The 22,925-nt window shown below is 35.6% G+C and overlaps 1 protein-coding gene across 4 annotated transcripts in view; it reads left to right on the top strand.

Annotated features, from left to right (window-relative positions):
• GRK4 (G protein-coupled receptor kinase 4) overlaps positions 1-22,925 on the top strand; it is a 141,172-nt gene that overhangs the window by 60,524 nt on the left and 57,723 nt on the right. For all 4 annotated transcript variants that reach the window (XM_069070748.1, XM_069070738.1, XM_069070746.1 and 1 more), the window contains 4 exons: positions 803-903; positions 4,982-5,074; positions 7,744-7,807; positions 21,073-21,213. In XM_069070748.1, the coding sequence (XP_068926849.1) occupies positions 803-903; positions 4,982-5,074; positions 7,744-7,807; positions 21,073-21,213 (399 nt within the window). The remainder of the gene's footprint in view (positions 1-802; positions 904-4,981; positions 5,075-7,743; positions 7,808-21,072; positions 21,214-22,925) is intronic.

The raw sequence follows: 22,925 nt of genomic DNA, 5'->3' as shown, positions 1-22,925 counted from the left end.
TATCCATCTTTTGACAGCTCTTTTTATTCATCAGGGAGCCAGCAATATCTCTCCTTTTTGTTTCTGAAGCAAATATATATTCATGGGAGTTTTTAACAATTGTTATAATTTTCTCCATGAGTAAATTTCAGTACGGTTTTTCTATTTCAGTGTTAATATTAGACTTTCTTTTGCAGTTGAGTTTTTTGATTAAGCTTGTACAGCTTGTACTTTGAAAAAACATACAGCTTTTGAGAGAATAGCACTGATGACTAGAACTAGTGAAATATATTAAGAGGAATTTCTAGAAGTTATATAAATATGTACATGTACAAATGGGTGTGTATATAAGTGTGTGTGTATATTAGTGAATAATTTTTAGAATTATGTAAACAGTCAGTTCCCATAATATAATAGTTAACGTATATTGAACTGTTTCACATTTATTGAGTGTTCACCGTTCACATTTATTGAGTGTTATGAATTTTTCTTCTCATTAGTTATACTGTTTTTTTAACCTGCTTTTGACTTTGCAGTTTAAAAATTCTTCCTTGAGTTATAAAAGCTCAACTGTTTGTCAGCTTTATTTCACAATATTAAGAAATCACAATATGTTTTAAAATATTTAATTGGAACTCGTTTTATGTTTCTAGTTTCAGTTATGTACAAATTCAAATTTTGCCAAAATTGAACTAAAGTCTCTATAATCAGTCACTTAATTAGATTAACCTTTTCATCTTCCTCCCTTGACAAGCTTTGCTAGTGAAGGATTTATTTTAAGATTATTAATTGTGTTTATGTATTTGGTTTCTATTATATGAAGTCTGCTGCCCATTTACCAGAAATACCTCAGGATATAGTGAAAGAATGTAAAGAGAGGCTGGAGCAGAGCCCTTGCAAAGAGCTTTTTAAAGACTGTACTCGGTAAGTGACAAATGCACAGCACTGTGATTATTAACAAAAACTGTAAAATATATTGCCATGACCAAATGTTAGGGTAACTTTTTTTCCCCTGCTGTCATTAAAAAAAAAAAAAACTACAAATATTATCAGAGTATTTTCAAAATTCAGATAAAATTTCCTGATTGGCTTACTTTTAAGTGAAAGCAAATAGGTTCAAAAGTAGGAGTAAACCAATAGTGAACTGAAGAATCAGGAGTTGAACTAAAATTTCCAGTGATTTATCTGCTTCCTCAAGATTCTGCCTGCTCTTTCTCCCAGTATTTCATTCTTAGGCGTGAAAATAACCTATTAACTAAACATAAACTTCCCTGAAAACATCCTTCTTCTGGAACCTTGAATGAATTAATCATGTATGTGTGGTAAAAACGACCAACTTCCCAGGTAACCAAGGCTCACATCATTTAGGGATTTGTTAATTAGTCTTAGGAGACAGAAGCATTACGGACATTTTCAAATTTCTTATTGATCCCATCCCCAGGTGACGTTTCTTATTAGCCTCAGTTGAAATTTTCCTTGGTTTTACTGTCCTTTAATGCTTCTGGTTCATTATCATGTTATATTTCTATAATCCTTTTACATTAAAAGTATAAAATGCCTTCTCGTCTATACTTCAGTATCTTCATAATAGCTTTCTGTGGTTATTGGAAAGATGGCATTAGCCTCATGTCACTGATGGATATTAGATACATAATTTGAGCAGAATCATATAGCTATTTGGTGATGGTGCTATTACCTTTAAGTAATAGTCACTAAAAGTTCCTCTAGTCGTGATAGTCATAACCTGGAATCTACCCCTACAGAGTTTATAAATAATTTCAGGGGATCTGTGAATTTGGATGACAAAATAAATTACATCTTTGTTTTCACTACCTCTAATTGAAATGAGAGGTCCTCTGTGGATTCTTCACAACAAGCAAGGCACATGTGTGAATGAGAGGATGAGATGTAGAGGAGTTGTGACCTGTGTCCACAGAGTGAGTTCCTTTGGCAGTGAGATCACAGATCCTTCTGTGTATCTGGGATTTTGGACATTTGAGTTTGTGGGGGAATCAAGTTTAGAATATCAGTTCTTCAGCAGAACAGGCATCTTGAAACTGTAGCAACTGCCGTTGCCCTTTATAGTTAGAAGTATTTTCATCACTTTTTCCTGTCAGCATGGATTATTTAAGGACTAAGTGGGATAGGAATAGGGACTTCATGATACAGGAGATTCCAGGGAGAAGAAATTTAAGGTCTTTACTACCACTCAGTCTTAGAGTTGCCTAGAGCACTGAGATTTCGAGGGCCTTGCCCAGGTTTGCACAGCCAGTATGTGTCATACATGGAACTTGAACCGAGGCCTTCTTGGCGGCGAGATCAGCTGTCTCCACTGTATTACCTTTCCTCCAGTGTGATTGAAAAGTACTGGACAGAAACCAGAATTTCGATAAATGGGTCTTTTTATTAAACGAAGATAAATCTCATATCTTAAAATAGGAGAATATGTTGAGACTGAAGAGGTATAGTGCAAAATGCAGTTAGGATAGGTCTGTGGAAACAGATTACAGCCTTTAAGATTAGGTGTAGGTAAGAAAGATGATTACAACTAATGTATAGAATAACTTTACTTCAAAAGTCACCAAACTGTTCATTCTCTTTGACCCAGTAATATCATGACTAGTCCCAAAGAGATTAAAGAGAGAGGGAAAAACTCATACGTACATATTTACTATGACCCATTTTGTCACAGTTAAGAGCTAGAGAAAAAAAAAACTAGAAACAAAAGTGGGTGCCCATCAGTTTGAAAATGGCTTAGCAAATTATAGTGTAGGAATTTAATGGAATGTTATTATTCCAGAAGAAATAATGAAAGTGATAGACTCAAAAAACCTAGAGAGATTTATATGAGCCAGTGCAGAGTGAAATGAGCAGAACCAGGGAAATTATTTATGTGAAAAATAGGGATGGAGGATTGTAGGAAAGTACCTGTCTCCACATAACCCCACCAACACTGAGTTTCAGATAGAAGATGTGATTATTAGTGAGCTAGAGCATTTTTTCCATTTGTTGAGTTGAATTGAATTTGACCATTGTGATCTTTTTTTAAATATATTTTGGATTTTTGTTTTATTTACAAAAAATTTTTTTCTTTTCATTATATTTGTTGCATAGGTTCTTTTAATATAATTAAAACAATTATCTGTCCCTTTATAATTCCTATTTATTGAAAAGTAAAGTCATCTCCCTATCATGGTTAAGTACTTTGTATTATTTTCTTGCACCTTTTTTAATAGTTTATGGGTGTTCATTTGGGGAAATTTGGGGGGGGCATTTAAGCCTTTCATCAAACTGTAATTCACTGAGGTATATTGTGTAAGATGTGGGTTTAATGCTATCTTCTATTGATAGACAGATCCACATTTTCCTAGGTACATTTATTAAATAACTAACTCTAACCAATTTTTATTTCCTCCAGTTTTTGTATGCTTTTTGTTGTGTCTGTTCCATAGCACAGAAGAGCCTTAGATTTATCCTCAAAAGAGGGGCTTGCTTTTAAACCTTCTTTGGGCATCTGCTCCTCATCTGTAAAATGAAGATGCTACATTAATTACTTTTAAGGTTCTTTGCATCTACAAATTTGTGATTCTATGACCCATTAGTCTTTTTGTATTATTTTTATTTTTTCCCAGAACCAAATATCTTTGAAAATAACATTTTTGTAATATGTATTAAAGGCATGAAATGGAAGAGCATGTTCTTTAGCTTCCCCTCCACCCCCCACGTCCCTCTTTATGGCTTTACCTGCTTGTTTTTCCACATAAATTTCATTGTAGCTTTTTATTGATTTTATGAAGAAACACTCTTGGTATTTCGATTGGTATTTCATAAATTAATTTTGGGACTATTATCATTTTTTACCTGCCAATCTGATATGTCCTTGAATATTATTTCACTCTTATTTCAGTCATTGTGCTTTAATGATGGTATTTATACAAGTTATGTGCTTTCCTAGTTAATTCCAAAATATATGGTAACTCCTGTTAATGTCATAACTAGGGTTTATTTTTCTCTTTTATATTTTCTTGATCTGTATTGTAGCCTCAGCATTGAACAGTGAAGCAATGATTAAATAAATAGTAGGTTAATATAAGAGAATATTATAATACAATTAAGATTGACAAATATGAGGAATATAAAAAATTAATACCATTATAAAGTAATTCAAAAGAGGTAAAACCAGAAGGGAGAACTTGCTGTGAGTATATAAGAAGAAAAGAATGATTTGTCAAAGAATCTTGATAGAGAATTAATGAGAGTGATCGAAAAGTTTATATTATACATTGAATTGTGTAATTTGAAATTATAAATTGAATTGATTTAAATGTAAATATTTACAAAATAATTTCCTTGTAATATTTCATGTTATTTATAATTCATTTTTAAAAACAGCTATATGACAACTGAATATCAAAAAAACAAAAGCAAAAGAAACTTGAAGCAAAGTGTATTGAACAGTGGTCTAAAGTGTAAAAAGGAACAGAGGCTACAAATATAATTGTAAGCTAAGTTAGTTTAGACTTGGAAAGAACTGGTGTTAATATACAAATCTACATATAGATAATAATGTTGTCATCCATTATCATTCTCAACCACCTGAGGAAATACATTTTTAATGGGTACTTTACAATTTTTATCATTAGCATGTTCTCAGTCACTTATCCGGATACTTGGAATAAATATTCCTAAGTAGTGTTCTACATATGAAATTCTATATACCATATCCATTTTCCTATTTTTTAAATTAAAAATGTATTCTTGATCCCCACTAGAGTATTTCTGTAGCAGTGTAATAGCACCAGTGGCAACAAAAGTACTAGAGAGTCAGGTTTCCAGATGTCCACAATTAACCCATTACATGTGAAATTTGTTCCCTGAATTATGCAAAATTCCATGTAATCTGTTCTTTTATTGTAGATAACTCAATTTACTCAGTTGACCCATCAATATAAAGTCATATTATAATGTAGAAAGGTATAATTGTGTAAAAATATTTTTCTAGGGTTGTCCATGATTATTTAAGTGGAAGACCATTTGAGGAGTACCAAGAAAGCATGTTTTTCTCTCGGTTTTTACAGTGGAAGTGGTTGGAAAGGTATGGTGAGTGTATATGTAGTTTCCCTCCCACATTATTCATGATGGAAATAGCAACTTTTAATAGTTTATGTAAATTTTGTTGTAATTTTATAGGATTCTTTCAAGGAAATTCCTTTATTATTTACATTGTTTATCCCTGAAAATTAGTATTAAGACTTTGGTGCTGAAATCATTGAAATAAGTAATAAAATTTCTCTTGGTTCAGCTCTATGTGTTTATTTTTTTTTTTAATGTGTATTAGCCTTCTAGGTAAGGCATTTACTGATTAGAATTTATAAGATCTTTCAAAAATCATTCATTCCAATTTGTTTGCTTAGAAAACAAGACTAAAATGACAGGAATATTCTTTAGAATGCTTTTTTTCCTCTTCATGTTTCCTCTTCCCCCCCCTCTTTTTTATGTTTAATAAAATTTAATGAAGATTATTAATATAATAAAACTACCATATCTTGGATTAAAAAAAATGAGCTTGGCCCCAAATAAGGGATATAAGAAGATACCACCTCCACTCCTTTGCAATGGTCAGGGTCTATGGTTATGGAACATTGTTATGAAGTCCTGTTCTTTTTTTTTATATATACTGTTTAGATTTGCTATTTTTTATCTTCTATTTTTAAAAATAGTATTTTTTCCAATTATATGTAAAAAAACATTCATTTTTACAAAATTTTTAGTTCCAAATCTTTCTCCTTCCACTTCCTTCTTTCTAAAATGGTGAGCAACTTGTTATAGGTTATATATGTACAATCATGTAAAACATATTTCCATATTAGTCATTGTTGTGGAAGAAGAAACAGACCAAATGGAAAAAAAAAACTACAAAAAAGAAATTTAAAAGTGAAAATAGTATACTTCAATCTGCATTCAGAATCCATCAGTTCTTTCTCTGGATGTGGATAGCATTTTCCATCATGAGTCCTTTGTGATTTTCTTGGATCGTTGTATTGCTGAGAAGAGCTAAGTTGTTTATAATTGATCATCATACAGTATTGCTGTTACTGTGTACAGTGTTCTCCTGGTTCTGTTCATTTCACTTTGCATGAGTCTATAGAAGTCTTTCCAGGTTTTTCTGAAATATGAGTGCTCATCATCTCTTATTAATTGCACAATAATATTCCTTTATACCCCACAACTTGAGTTCAAATCCTCCCTTTTTTTTTTTTAACGGACTCTCAGTCACCAGGCGTTTGTTACGTGCTATGTTCCAGGCACAGTACTAAGTGCTAGGGGTATGAAGAAAAGCAAAAACAGGGCCCTGCCCTCAAGGCTCTCACACTCTAATGGGGGAGAAGCCTGCACACAGCTCTGTGCAGCAGGCTGCAGAGGGTCAGGAGCAACCTTTTGCAGAAGCATTATTTGAGCTGAACCTGTGATGAGTCCTAGAGGCAGAAGGAGAGCATCCCTGTCGTGGGAAACAGCCGGTGAAAAGGCCTGGAGCTGTAGAGTAAGTGGAGGGGAGCCAAATGAGAGAAGCCAGGAAAGGCAGGGGCCTGGAAGTGAAAACCTTGCAGAGCCAGAGGATTCTGGTTTTTTATTCTGGAGGTGATGGGACCCAGAGGTGTTTGTTGGATAGGGAAGTTATGAGGTCAGAGCTATACTTTGGGAAAGATCACTTGGGCTGTTGTGTAGAGGATGGCCTGCAGTGGGGAAGATCTAAACCTGGTCAGGAGGCAGTGAAAATAAATCTAGACATGTGAGGTACAAACTTACACCAGGAGTCGGCATGTGAATGGTGGGAAGGAACACACAAAAGAACTATCGCCAAAGGGGAAACAAGACTTGAGGATGGTTTGTTCCAGGAGCCATGGATGATATGCCAAAGCTAGGAGCCTGGGTGCCTTGGAAGGGCAGAAATGTTCTCGGCAGAGTTAGAGATCTGGAGGAAAGATAATGAGTTTTATATTGGACTGGTTGAATTTGAGATAACTCCCAATCAAAAGGATAATTGCTTGTGAAATGACCAGTCCATCAGTTTTTAAAGACCTGTCCAATATGGTAATACCAGTCCATCAGCAGACTTTTAGAAGCACTTAACTATATGCCAGTTATTGTGCCAAGAGCTTGGTATACCAAGATAAAAAGCAAAATCATTTCCTGCACTGAAGGGGAAAAGAGGGAGCACAAAGGAAAGGGGCTCAAATTCTTTTTGATGAAGTATAGTGTAGTATGAAGTATGATCCTCCCCTGAAAAGATGGCAAACCTTTCCTATAGGGTCTCTGTTGAGTGGGGAGAAATCAGGGAGTAGAAAGGTCTCGCTGCAGGTGAAGAACCCTTTCCCCTGTATCTTTTACTGCCATTCGTACACAGAATTAGTAAGGACTGAAGAGTAACTGTATCTTATTGCAAATCTCTTAGAAAGCGTGGAAGGGTCGTTCCTTATTAGGATCCATCCCACTAGAAACAGTCTTTATTTCTTGTAGATTATTCCTCTAGAGGACTCTCTGATCCTGACCATGAGCACCCATTGTGCTTATTAGTATTCATATGGCCATTTGTGTGTCCTCTTCCACATGATCACTTAACCAAAGGAAAGATACTGATCCTTTAATCAACTAGAATCAAGCAAGAATTTGACTTGTTTATGTTAACGCAGACCTATAGCACGAGACATCTAACCTTTGTTCTGTTTTTCTTTTTCTTTTCTTTTTTTTTTTTTTACTGACTAGGAAACCTGTAACAAAAAATACATTTAGACATTACAGAGTTCTAGGAAAAGGAGGATTTGGAGAGGTAAGTAATGGGGGAGCTATCATTAGCAACAATTCTTGAGAGAGTGGAACAAAATGAAAATTGAACTGCAAAGCATCAGCTATAATTAAATTATTATTCCATTATTGATTTAAGTAATAAATTTTTTTCAAATGCTTTATTAACTTTTGATTTCCATCCTTCGTTTCCGCCAGATTTTGAGTTACAAATAATAAATTTTTTTTACTGCTAATTTTTTTATGACTATCCCAAAACATCTGTGAAAATCACCTTTGGACATTAATAAAAAGCATTTGATAAATATATAAAAATAGGTTTCATCATGCAAAGGACTCGTTCCCTTATATCGGAGTGATATCTTCTCAAGTGTCTCAAAAGGATTATTTCCTCCCCCACTCCCATTCATTCTATACTCAATCCATCATGATTCAAGATTGTTCCATTTCCATAAAATAGAGTGTATCATAAAAACTTCACATAAATACAGTAAATTGTTCAGTTTTGCTTAAAATTGTAATTCAGATTGGTTTGAAATACATATTTGTCAACCTAATAAGTAATTACTATAAAGACTGTGAATATAGCAAAATCTTTTTAAGAGACCTACCCCAGATTTGTAAGTATAGTCTTTTTGCCAAGTAGCTTTCAAGTACTCAAATCTTTTAGATGGTAGTCACTGTAGTTGTTTAGCATCGTTGGTTGAAAAAGAAACGTCATTGAAATATTCCAGTTGTTTTACAAAATATTTGTGCACATATTTAAAATACATTTATTTTTTGATTGTTAAAAGTGGCTAAGTGAAATAAAAAAACGTAAGGTCTCATTCCTCATAGAATTTAGCACATTATAGTCTATCAAGGGAGAATAACATATATACAACAAGTAATTATAATCCGTGTAGACATACATACCTTGACACCAATGCATGCATGTCAGTGTGCTTTCCTCACAACAACCTTGTAACATTGGTAGGTCAGTTGCCATTTTACATTTGAGAAAACTGAGGCCCCAAATTCCGTGTATGTTAAGTATAGACTTGAGCCGTAGGTTCTCTGACTCCAAGACCGGGTTTATGTTCATTACACTGTGTAGGGTGACAAATTATAATACAAATAATACCTAATTGCATCCAAAAACAGTTATGTGTATGATAACTGTGAACCTCTTACCTCCCCAAAGGAGGGGTTTGAGGGTGCCCTTTCGTCTCTACGTTAGGATCCTGCTTGGGTATTAATTTTGTTACATTTACTTTTGATTTGGGGGAGTTGTCGTTTTTTCCGTTTACATTGTTGTGTCGCCATGTATGTTATTTTTTTTTTCCCTTTTGGAGGGCAATTGGGGTTAAGTAACTTGCCCAAAATGGCTAGTTTGTGTGTGTGTGGGTGGGTGTTAAGTGTCTGAGACCGGAACCTAACTTGGGTCCTCCTGACTCCGGGGCCAATGCTTTTACTCACTGCGCCACCTAGCCGCCCCTTGTGTTATTTTCTTGACTGCTTTCTTTGCATTAGTTCAGATAGGTCTTTCCATGCATTTCTTTTCATCACATGCATCATTTCTTATAGCACAGTAATATTCTATTGCATTCATATACCACAGTTTGTTTATCCGTTCCTCAATTTGATGAGCAGCTACTTTATTTCCGTTTCTCAGTTATCATAAAAATCCTTGCTATAAGTACTTTGGAGTATATGGGGAGTACTTTTTTATTGATGGCTTCCTTAGGGTTTAAACCCTATAATGTAGTCTCTGGTTCAAAAGATATGGATTTGCATAATTCCAAATTGTTTTCTAAAATGGTTGGGCTGTTTTACCACTCTACCAACAATTTATGAATATGGCTGTCTTTCCATAACCCTTTTAATATTGACTATTGCTATTCTTGTCATTTTTGCCAATTTGTAGGCTGTGAGGTAAAGCCTCAATGTTTCTCTTTTTATTAGTGATTTAGAGCATTTTTTCATGTAGTTGTGAATATTTTGCAATTCTTTTGAGAATTATTTATTCATATCCTTTGACCACTTATCAGGGAATGGCTATTAGTTTTACATACACACACACACACGCACAGATACACTGACACATATAAATTACTGGTATATCTTGGACACCAAACCCTTATCAGAGAAATTTGGCGGAGTCAAGATAGCAGAGTAGATACAGGACTTCCTTGCAGCTCCTGCTTTTACCTCCTCCAATTCGTGTAAAAAATGATTCTAAACAAACATTGGAACTACAGAACCCACAAAATTACAGAGGGAAGCTCACTTCCTGCTAAAGACAGACCAGCAGGCTGGCAGGAAGGGGCCATTGCAAAGCTCTGGGGGTCGAGCCCAGCCCCATGTGAGCAGGAGGTGTTAGCCTCAGGGTGGCCACAACCAGCCGCCAACTGGAGGGACTTCAGATCACTAGCAGCTGTGGCAGTTTCCAGAATTATCAACCCATAGATGCTAAGGACAAAGTGAGAGGTCAGTGCAATGTGGACTTTGGGAACCGGGAGTACACTCTGGCCTTTACCACCCGGAGGGAAAAGCAGCTGAAGCATGGCTGCTTCAGAGCTCCTGGCCTGCAGATTGTAGGGGGACCAATCAACCAGTCTGAGGGGTAATCATTCTTGCTTTCACCTGCTTGGATCTGGATTGTGGTCTAGGGTGGAGGTCCTGGGGTATGTGACCAGTTTGCCAGAGCGTGTGTAGGCTTCAGAGAGGGCACCCAACTAATAGCTCCAGCAGCTGTGAAAACCCCAGTGATTGGGATAAAGCTCCCCTCTCTGGTAGCAGAGTTCTACTGTGTCAAAAATCTCAAAAGTCAAGTAATTGAGTGGCAACATGAGCAAGCAAAGGAAGCAAAGCAAGCAGAGCAATCCTATTTTGGGGACAAAAAGGATTGAAGCTCGGAACAGGAGGAAGACAGCAAAGTCAGAACTCCTGCACCAAAAGCTTCCAAGAAAAATATAAGCTGGTTACAGGCCATAGAGGATCTTAAAAAGGATTTTGAAAACCAAAAAAGAGATGTGGAGGAAAAATTGGGAAGAGAAATGAGAATGATACAAGAAAACTATGAAATGAGAGTCAACAACCTGACTGAAGAAAATACCTTAAAAATAGACTACCTCAAATGGCAAAATAGACTCAAAAAGGCAATGAGGAGAAGAATGCCTTAAAAAGCCGAATTTGCCAGATGGAAAAAGAATCTCAAAAGCTCGCTGAGGAGAATCATTCCTTCAAAATTAGATTGGAGCAAATGGAAGCTAGTGACTTTATGAGAAATCAAGATACTATTAAACAGATCAAAACAAATGAAAAAATAGAAGGCAATGTGAAATATCTCATTGGAAAAACCATTGACCTGGAAAATAGATCCAGGAGAGATAATTTAAAAATTATTGGGCTACCTGACAACCATGATCAAAAAAAGAACCTAGAAATCATCCTTCAAGAAATTGATTTTAGAACCAGAGGGCAAAATAGAGGTTGAAAGAATACACTGATCACCTCCTGAAAAAGATCCCCAAAAGAAAACTCCTAGGAATATTATAGCCAGGTTCCGGAGTTCCCAGATCAAGGAGAAAATATTAAAAGCAGCCAGGAAGAAACAGTGTGAATATTGTAGAAATACAATCAGGATAACACAGGATCTGGCAGCTTCTGCACTTAGGGACCGAAGGGCTTAGAATATGATATTCCAGAGGTCAAAAGAGCTGGGATTAAAACCAAGAATCACCTACCCAGCAAAACTGAGCATCATGTTTCAGGGGAAAATATGGTCATTCAGTGGAATAGAGGACTTTCAAGCATTCATGATGAAAAAACCAGAGTTGAATAGAAAATTTGACACTGAGATACAAGAAGCATGAGAAGGTAAGCAGGGAAAAGAAATCATAAGGAACTTACCAAAGTTGAATTATTTACATTGCTACATGGAAAACGATAATTGTAACTTTATGAAACTTTTCTCAGTATGAGAATAGTTGAAGGGAATAGAAATGTGTGTGTGTATGTGTTGTGTGTGTGTGTGTGTATATATATATAGAGAGAGAGGGTATATAGGCGTATGAATACATATGTGAATGTGTGTATATATGTGTACAGGTATACATAGAGGGCACAGGACCAATTGAATAGGAAGGGATGATACTTAAAAGGTAAAATTAAGAGGTGAGAGAGGAATATGATGAGAGGAGATGGGGAGAGACAGAATGGGGTAAATTATGTCATATAGAAGAGACAAGGGAAAACTGTTACAGTGGAGGGGAAGAACATGAAGGCAAAAGGGAATGAGTCAACCTTATTCCCATTGAATCTGGCTTGGAGAGGGAATGACATACACACTAAATAGGGTATCTCACCCTACAGGAGAGTAGGGGGGAAGGGAAATTAGAAGGAGGATGATGGAAGGGAGGACAGGCTGGGGGGGAGGGAACTTGGAAGCACCTACTTTTCAAAAGGGACAGGATCAAAGGAGAGAATAGAACAAGTGGGAGGTGGGATAGGAGGGAGGGAAATATAGTCAGTCTTTCACAATATATCCACTATGGAAATGTTTTGCATAACTACACATGTACTACCTATATTGAATTGCTTATCTTCCCGGTATGAGTGGGTGACGAGGGAGGAAGGGAAAGAATCTGGAATTCAAAGTTATAAAATCAAATGTTTAAAAATATATACATATATTATTATTATGATTTTACATATAACTGGGAAATAAGATATACACACACTGGAGCATAGAGATCCACCGTGCCCTACTGGAAAGTTGGAGGGGGTATGTGGAAAGATAAAGGAGAGAGCAGATTAGGAGAGGGGATATTCCGTGGGATCACTGCTTTGGGGTGGTGGGTAGGGGAAAAATGAGGAGAAAATTTGTAACTCAAAATCTTGTGGAAATGAATGATGTAAACTAAAAAAGAAAAAAAAATGAGAATGATAAGACTTGGAAAAAAGAAAATAAGGGAAATTTTGAGTTCTAAAAAAAAAGCAAATTTATTTTGACATTCCAAGAAATGGGACTGTATAGTTGCATTCCTTAAACATGAAGTCATTATGTAAGGTCAACTCTTATTGATAAAGATTTCAGCCATCTCACAGTTTTAGCACGCACTGCAAATAAAGCTGAATACACACTTTGACTATGCATGAAAATTGTGCAGAGGCTTACAATAGGAAGGAGATAAATAACAGGTGTCAGAGAATATTCCTGGAGCACTGACTTTTTAATCTCTTTACTGGATCGTGAGGTATTTGACTTGCATGACTCCTCATTACCAGAAGAATGGAAAGATTGTTTGAAACTGAGTTATCTGCATAGAAATACTAATTAAACCCATGGGAACTGATAAAATTATTGAGAGAATATAGGTGGAGAAGAGAAGAGGGCTTAGGCTTAGGACAAAACCTTGTGGAAGTAGGAGGTGTAATATGAGTAATGAGTCTGCAAAGAAAGATGAAGAGTGGTCTGACAAGTCAGTGTAGAACCAGGAAAAAGTTAAACAAGAACACAAGGATGTTCTTACTAAATATGTGGGATATGCTCAAGGCACAGAATCCAGATCACCAATTCTTAACCATTCACAGAAAGATCTAGGAAGATTACTTTATCTGTATTGGAAGACCCCAGAAACTATCCCAAAGAAATGCTGTTTTAAGGACATCTTTCCAGAATCTGGCAGCCCCTTTGCACCACTCAGAATGGTGGTAATAAGGAAGAATAGAAAGATACAGTTGTATATCGATGACTGGACTATAAACAACATTTCTGTGACAGGAAGCAGTGACAGAACACCTGCATGTGCTCAACTCAGAAAAAGGGCCACTTCATTACATGTCATCAAGGATTTCCAGAAGCAGGTTCCCCAAACCTCCCTATAGGTTGGTAGTAGGCACAGTCCCCTGTGTGTGCTTCCAAGGCTGGGCTCTTATTGGTTAATCCCCTCATTATACTCAGATAAAAAAAATTAGCAATAATAATTTTTCTCATATGTTCCTTTTCAACAATGACATAATAATCTATGTAAAGTCTTACCTCACCTTGTTTTAAGAAAAAATAAAGCAAATTTTTGGAGGAAAAAGAGATATATAAGCTAGTAAAATTGATTCATGGAGAATATTTCACAAGAGCCTTACATATGTAGACAATGCATATGAATTAAGAAGACTGTAGAAATTTTTACTAGTTGACTGAATTGTCATTATTACTTTCTCTAGTCTAATGATCATACTATTATCTTGATGAAATGAGGCCTTGTAACCTGAAACACTGTTGAATCAGTACTGTGGCTTGTGTATTCCATTTATTATTAAAATTCTTGCTTTCCTTATTTCTTCTGGTCTTGGCTTACCCTGTCAAAAATATATGGACCTGTACTAAGTTAGTTTGCATGGTTCAGTGCCTGTACATCAGCAAATCTCCTTAGACTTTATTTCTTTGATCTTCAAAAAACTTGTCTTTGATACTTTTCAAATAGATAAACTTCATGAAGTCTTACACCAACTCATTAAGTAGAGAAGTACAAGCAGTCTAATCAGTATAAGGTGTAGCATCTAGATTTCTACCCCCGTAGAGGACTCATTTTTCTGTAGTCCTATTTCTGATATTTCCCTGAGATGTTTCTAAAGTCACTTAGCTCATTTTTTACCCAAATTTTTTTTATTTTGTACTTAAACAATGGAAGATTATTTCCATATATAAAGCAAAACATTAAGAAGATTCCAAATGAAAATAATAATTTTTTATACCACTTGCTTTTTTCCAAACTTTCCTGCTTATTTGTGTTTCTTTCTGAATATTCTTCTTTTCTCTTTAGTGCATTTAAAAAATGTTTTGATGACCCAGGCTGTTTTTGTCATCATGATTACTAATTGTACCCTTATCTCCAGGACCCTCTACTCAGCTATCCTTGAGAAAGAATTGGGGGGGAAATCCTTGTAACAAATAAACATAGTTTCTCTCAGGGGTAGTTAAACTGCTTCATAAATCTTGTAGAAATATGATCAGCTTCCATTGCTTTCATCAGAGTTTTCAGAGTCAAAATTGTTTTTCTTTACAGCATTATCGTCCTTGTTCTATGTCAGTTCATACAATCCAGGATTCTGTCAACTCTTTTGTCATTTCTTATGGTTCAGTAACATTCCATTTCATTCATGTGCCATGGTTTGTTCAGACAGTTGTCTAAGAAGCAAGCTACAGTATCCCCTTAGATTCTAGTTATTTGCTTTTCTCCTTTTCCTTATTAAATTTCCCCTTCAGATTCAAGGAGTTTGTTTCCCTTGTGGATTTCTTCCCCAGCTTAATCCTTCCTCATAAAACTTCTGTCACATCCCAGTTTGTTTCCTTGTTAGGTTTAATATATCTCTACAGCAAAATGTGTTCAACCTCCTCTTTTTGTCTATCGCATATCAGTGAAGTTCATCTGCCCACTTTTATAATCTCTTCTCCATGTTTGTAGTCTTCTCACACACCTAGTTATAAGAAATAGCAAGTTCATCCCACATACACCCCTTCCTCCTTCTTTCTACACTAGTGTATTCCTCCTTTTACCCTCTCTTTTCCTTCCCCTTTTCAAACCCCAAAACAGAACTGATCCATCATCTAGGACGTCTGTGTTTCTTATTTAATTCCCTCAATACTCTTTGAAGATGTTAAGGTTCTGAAAGCACACTTACTTCTCTTGCCCTATTAGAATTCTTATACTGTGTCATCCTACAGCTCCTTCTAGTTACTCAAGTTTATGTTTTAAAATTTCTTTAGATTCTTCTTTTTGCATTTCAATGTTTCTAAATTACCTCTGGTCTTTTCATCAAAAATAATTGAACATCCTTGATTCCATTAAAGATCTTTTTTTTTTCCTTTCAGCTTATGCTCATTTTTGCAGACTAAGTTATTCTTTGTTAAGCCTATATATCTTTTGTTTTTTGGAATCCCCTCCCCCCCAGATTTCCTCTTATCTAAAGAGGTCCTTTGTGATCCTGACTATAGTTCCTTGGTACTTGAACCACTTTTTGGAATCTCACAGCATATTTTGGTGGGGGAGCTCTGGCTTTTGGCTAAGACATTCCTGGGACTTTTTCTTTTGGAATTTCTTTTAAGAGGTGATCAGTGGATTCTTTTTGTCTTTATTTTCTGATTCTAACAGATCTGGGTGATTTCATTTATGATTTGTTTATGATGTCTATCTAGGCTTTTTGTTTGTTTTTTTTAATTGTAGTTTTCAGGGAATCCATTGCATTTTAGATCATCTCTCCCTGATTTTTTTTTCAGATAATTTCCTTTTTTAATGTGAAATATCTTACATTTTCTTTTATTTTTAAATTTTGTTCTAACATTTCTTGGTCTCTCATGGAGTTAATTATTTCTATTATGTGCAGGTGTTCTAAGATTCCATTTGTTGGGTAAGGTTTTGCTCTTTCCCTTCTAAGTTATTTATCCCCTTTTCAGCTTTTTGCTCCCAAGCTTTTATTTCCTTTATTTCTTGCTTCATTTCTTCTATGTATTCATGTAGTCCTTGTGGAAAATTTATTGTTTTCTTTGAGGTTGTGCTTGCAGTTGTTAGAGTTAGATTTGCAATAATTTTTTTTTTTACTGGTTGATGTTTTCTTTAATTTACTCATCTCTCCAGCTTTAGTTCCTGAGTTAGAACTTCTAGCTTTTTTCAGGGCCAGACTCTACCTCTTTTGGGTGGTGTTATTGCTCCAGATTGTTTTTATCAAAGAGTCCCCTGAATTCTTGGCTTCCCTCTACCTTCTGGGGTTAGGACCACCTGGATCTTTCAGTTTCAGAGTGCTAAATCTTCAGGGCTTTCTGACCCCTGTGAGCTTTTCTAAGAAGAGCCTTCTGCACTTCCTGTGTCTAGACATAGAATGTTACAGTTATACAGATCTCTGGCACACCAGTAGTATTGGGAGGCTAGGCCTGTTTGCCTAGATTGGCAATGACTTTGCCTTCTAGCCAGTTTCCCATTGCCCATGGCCTTCTGGCTGGTTTTTTGATTCATTTGAATTTTTTGATCATTATTTGGTTTGGTGAAATTTTCTAGTTTTTCTGAAGGAGGGCCGTTTGAGGTTCTCCTTTTTAGGCATCTGTCTCGGCCAGATATCTCACCTCACATTTCCTGTGGCAATTCTGATTTCTTACTCGTGAGTAAAAGACTCTTACGCGGTTTGATAAGAATTGTCAGACACTGTAGCTCATGTACTAAGGAAATAAAGATGAAAGTGAAAACAGTCCCTACTCCCAATGAAGCTATATTCTAATGAATTAGTACATACAACCAGCATCAGTATGTACCATTGATGGCCTAGTTGTCTTCTATACCTGAGGCACATGTGTACGTGTTTGTGTGTGTGTGTGTGTGTGTGTGTGTGTGTGTGTGTGTTCCTCCCCCACTCCCTTGGAAGGGAGGGTTTCATAGGGCACTGTGCTAGATGAATTGTTTGGAATGCTTCTTTTTTAGTATTGATGGAGCAGGGAGGGAGGTTTTTTGAAATATAAGTATTTCTCCTTTATCAGTTCATTCATCTAAAGATAACCTATTATCTCCATCCATGGCTTTACCACAGATGGTCTAGTTCTCTGGTAGACCCTAGAAAGAGAGCTTTGAAGGGGAATTTTGGCTTGAGGAAGTTGGCACACTTTTGAAACTGTAGTGGATTTCTTTGACTCTCAGTGATCTTGTGCTAGAGAAGCTATGGTGGCTGGAGAAGAAGATCCCTTCCTTCAAGGAGATTCCCATCTGACCAGCCAGAAACATGAGGTTGGGAACAACTATATATAGGTATGGGTACTCTCCCCTTAGATCAACCATCAGTATCATCACAAACCCATCACTAATGTCATAGGGCTTTTGCTGGGCTTGTTTGAAGGTGAAAGAGATGAAGCAAAGAGCTTTCCAGGGCAGAAATTAGATGTTATCTCCTACCACCGTACCTCTAATCTGTTTTCTCCTTATATGTATCTGTTTTCTCCTATACAACCATTCTTTGGAACAGGGATGCCAGTCAGTATTAATTATTATGTTTTTAGATTAAGAAGTCACATTCTTCCCCTGTTTCCCTCCCTGGACCTCAGTTTCTTTATTTATAAAATCAGAGTAGGTGTTAAATAAATTATCTCTTTACGATTCATTACAGCTTTGTTTCTAGGACTTAATGTAAGTTTTATGAATCCCAATAAAAATGTTCTAGGAACAACACTTTTTTCCTGTCTCTCCCAAACTAAATGTATTGAAGGTTGACATGAATATTTTATCAAGTTGTAATTGTCATGAAGAAAAGAAAAACATTTTAAAGTCAACAGGGACAAGACAAATTGTAGATTAAATTGAACACATTCAGTTTTTACTTGAAACAAATAATAAAGTATTATGATTAGATAGGTGATACATGAGATTAAATGGCTTCTGAAGTCTCTTCCAGCTCGGTGTGATTTTTCTACACATTTACTTTTTTATTGTATTTTCAGTATGGTTATAGAAATTTGTCTATTTGGAACAAAGAATTCCTGTAAGAATTATGTGGAACTTGTTCAGTGCAAAAAAATATTTAGGACATTTAAAACCAAGTACTCTTCATTTTAGAAAGATAGCCAATAAAAGTCACATCAAATTTGACCAGAGCTAAACAGAAGAAACAAGCCCCTGCCCAAATGAGAATTAATTTCCTTTCTTTTTTTTCTTTCAAGCTTATTTCTGAAAAGTTATCAAGGCCTCACAACACCATTAAATAAGTTCATTGATTACTTTTCAAAGATCTTTGACTAATTTGATTTCTCCCCCATGCCCTTTAAGAAGTTTTCATTGGGAAATCTCATAATATTTCAAGATCCAGTCAGCCTTGCTGCTTAAACCTCATCTGCACCTTCTACCCCTTTGATTAGAGAGTGCAGCCATAAATTCCATTTAAGGAATGAGGACAAATTAGACATCTCTTTACTTCCCATTCAGCTGCACTTATTTTGGCCTGTTTTGGCTTATCCACCATGCCCCTTAACTGGGTGCCTTCCCTTTCCCCTCTTCCCTTTTAGCTTTCTACATGTGTTATCTTTGCCCTTTGGATTGTAAGCTCCTAGAGGGCAGGAACTCTCTTTTTTTTTCTTATTTGTATCCTTCACACTTAGCTCAGTGCCTATCACATAGTAAACACTTAATGTTGTTGACTAACAGAATGATTTTATATTTTCATTTAAATGTCCCCAAATTGGTGTCTATATTTGAGCAGTTTGGCTGTTTAAAAGATGGGTACTTTTCTTGTAATTGGTCGGATTCCTTAATATAGGCTATAATATATGCATTGATTGTCCACACATGAATGCCTAGCAGTCTATTTTCAAACTGGGACACCCTCCAGTATGTTATTGTCTTCATAGATTCTACCTCTTTCTTGTTAACCTTCCAAAAGACAGATCTAAATTATCTGGTTTTAAAAAGTTATAAGACTTAAATGGAATCAGCTCCTGAAAAGTAGATTTCCAAATAATTCTTCCAATATTATTTTTTTTATGTTTTCCTTATTTTTTTCTTATTAATTTGTTTGTTTCCTTTTAGTTTACAGGATTCAATTCCACAATTCCTTGAATTTCACATTTTGTCCCCCTCCCTCCCCTCCCTCCCATGGTGGCTTATAGTCAAGTATAGGATCTGTAAATACTTTCACATTATACATTGGTCAGGTTATAAGAACGGATTGTACCAGCTGAAATGAAAAATGGTAAAGAGGACATAAAACCAAATAAGAGAACGAAAAAGATCAGGTATTTTGCTTCCACCTGGATATAAACTCAGTTCTTTCTAGTTCTTTCTCTGAATGCACATATTTCTCTCCATCATGAGTCTTTTGGGATTGACTTATATCACTGCATTGCTAAGAGGAGTCCAGTCTATCAAAGTTGGTCATCACACATAACGTTGTGTCTGTAATTGTGTACAAATTTCTCCTGGTTCTACTCTTCTCACTCAGCATCAGTTTGTACAAGCCTCTCCAGGTAAATATGAAGACCGTCTGCTCCTCGTTTCTTATAGCACAATAGTATTCCATAACATGCATATACCACAACTTGTTCAGCCATTCCCCAATTGATGGGCACCCCCTTAATTTCCAATTCTTTGCCACTACAAAAAGAGCTGCTATAAACATTTTTGTACGTATGGGTATTCTTCCAATATTATTGAAGTTCTTTTTTTGCCTCACTATTAAATTCAATAAACATTTATTTAGCAGCTACTACCCTGCAGGGCAGTAGGGATAAAGGCAATAAAAAATAACCCTTGGTCTCAAGGGTTAAATTCTGTGGGTTCGAGGGAGTCTAGGACATTTGCATGGAAAGAAACAGAATTTGAGGAGAGGACAAACAACGAGGGGTCAGGAAATGTTTTCACTGTTCAGGGCACCTCAGCTATGTATGATGGAGGACTGGCCAGTGAAGGCACAGAGTTAAACAGTGAATTCCTGGTATTCAGTCCAGCCTGTGCCAAGACAGTATAAATGGAGGTGGAGTGTGAGGAAATGGATGGTTTGACTAGAGCAGAGTTCATGATAGGCAGGATGGAGGGAAGGAAACATAATGTGAAATGTCTAGAACAGGAGAGAAGCTAGCCAGACTGAAAGACTTTCAATGAGTAATTTGTATTTAATCCTAGAGGCAGTAGAGAACTACTAATGTAATATATTGACTTTTGTATCTTGACATTTTTTGCTTTTTCATTTAATGTAATTTAAAATAATAACTTACATTTACATAGCATATTTCTTCAGTTACTCTTTGAGGGAGACAGTTCAAATTTCATCCCCATTTTATTAGTGAGCAAATTGATATTGAAGGAGATTGTCTACAGTTGTACTATAAGAAGTATCAGATAAGAGTGCTGGCCCCGGAGTCAGGAGGACCCAGAATCAGTTCCGGCCTCAGATACTTAACACCCACACAAAATAACTAGCCGTGTAACCTTGGACAAGTTACTTAACCCCAATTGCTTTAAAAAAAAAAAAAAGCATCAGAGATGGGGCTGAAATGCTCATCTTCTGACTTCAGACCTAGTCACCAACTTATGGACTTGGAAAGAATAATGAGTTCAAAGAATATACCATATTTAAATTTTAATGTCTTTTTAGCCTGCTTGCAGATTTCTAATGGTCTTCTTGATTGAATTTTCCTGTTCTTCATTGCTGTAGCTGGATTTGGAAGAGAAGAAATTTTTAAATAAAGTTTTAAAAATAAAATTAATAGGATAAAAGATAATTTTAGACTAGAAAAAACCAGAAGTATATGAATCTCTCTCTTTTTTTTTTCCTCTGTAGGTATGTGCCTGCCAAGTACGGGCAACAGGAAAAATGTATGCTTGTAAAAAGCTGGAAAAAAAGAGAATTAAGAAGAGGAAAGGAGAATCTATGGCATTAAATGAAAAGAGAATTTTAGAAAAAGTACATAGTAGATTTGTAGTAAGTATCTCTTTTTTTTGATCTCACAAAGTATAATGTTAATTGTTTTGCTTCATCCATAGCAGTGATGTCAAATCTGCAGTAGAAAACAGGAACCAAGTCATATTTAAAGAACCCCAAAGGCCACGTATTAACTTGCTTTTAAAATGTAATGTTATCTATGTTTTATTAAAACTCTCTTTGGGGTTTTCTTGGTAAAGATATGGGAATAGTTTGCCATCTCCAACTTATTTTATGGATAAAGAAACTGAGGCAGACAGGGTTAAGTGACTTTATCAGGGTCACACAGCTAGTAAGTATCTGAGGCCAGATTTGAACTCAGAGAGAAGAGTTTTCCAGACTCTAGGCCTTCACTCTATCCACTGTGCCACCTACTTGCCCCATGTTTTATTGTATTTTTATTTACTTTGTTAATATTTCCCAGATACATTTTTATCTGGTTTGGGCCTAATTTGAGAATGTTGCATTTTTGACATACTTAATTCTACAGTATTTCCATCAAAAACCTACTTCTGAGCTGACCAGTTCAATTTCTTCAGTCAATTGAATTAACAGTGGTATTCTTTTATATTTCCTTTTTTTTGTATAAACAGATCATCCATTTTATACTTGCTCAGATTTCTTTAGATTTCCTTTTAACAAAGTTATGCACCAATAAACACACTGATGTTTTAGTCTATATGTGTCTTTTTTTAATGCTAACTAGGAATATCATTCATTGATAATTATACTTTTTTTTTTTCAAGGTGAAAGATTCTGCTTAGAAATCTTTAGACTCTACTACGTGTTTATGTGGATAAAAGTTAAAATACTCATTATAGTTCTTTTTCATTGGAACAGTGGGGTTGAATGTTTCTTTTTTTAATATCATTAATTTGGTTTTTAGGGACAGTCTTTACCCTAAAGGTTTTTCCATTCTGTGCCCTATTACTATATTGATGTTGCTTTTGTAATTTATGAATTTGTATGTATGGTTACAAATATCACATTGAGATGTTTTCAGTACTATGCCTAATCCTGCCATTAAAAAGTGAAGTTTGGCACTGTAATGATATATGAAATAGGGGCGGCTAGGTGGCACAGTGAATAGAACAACGGCCCTGGAGTCAGGAGGACCTGAGTTCAAATCCACCCTCAGACACTTAACACAAAAACTAGCCCTGTGACCTTGGGCAAGTCACTTAACCTCAGTTGCCCTCAAAAAAAGCAAAAAAAAGTCCTAAAAATAAAACCATCTACCTCACTTTCATTTTAACATAGGTTTTGTTGGGGAGAATCCTAAAACATAAGATATTTATGATTTCCTTTCCTTCAGATACCATCTAAACGTAAATGACCTAAAATTTCATTTTAAGTTTTAACATTCCAATCTCATGCAGTTATCTTATTTTTAATTAAGCTGTTGGAGTCAGCATGATGTTGTAAAGTGCTGTACTTGATGTTGGAGACCTGGGTCAAAACCTGGCCCTGTGACGTTAGGCAAAGGTTTCTTAACCTCTGAGCCTCAGAGGTTTGTGAAATGAGGACAGGCACATCATACCTGAATTATTTTACCACATAGAGTGGTAGAGATGAAGAACTGTATGTAAAACGCTTTATCAAGTTTATCATGTCATCAATATCATATAACTATGCTATTAGTGATAAGATGTTCTCTTAGAAATTTTTCTGAACATTCATATATCTTAATTTGTTTTTTCTGTGGCCATTGA

Source organism: Petaurus breviceps, unplaced genomic scaffold (assembly GCF_028583685.1).
Source record: "Petaurus breviceps papuanus isolate PSGF00001 unplaced genomic scaffold, PetGlider_PUasm1.0 140, whole genome shotgun sequence".
Taxonomy (NCBI): domain Eukaryota; kingdom Metazoa; phylum Chordata; class Mammalia; order Diprotodontia; family Petauridae; genus Petaurus; species Petaurus breviceps.
Note: the sequence above shows the minus strand (reverse complement) of the source record. Positions and strands in the feature narration are given on the sequence as shown.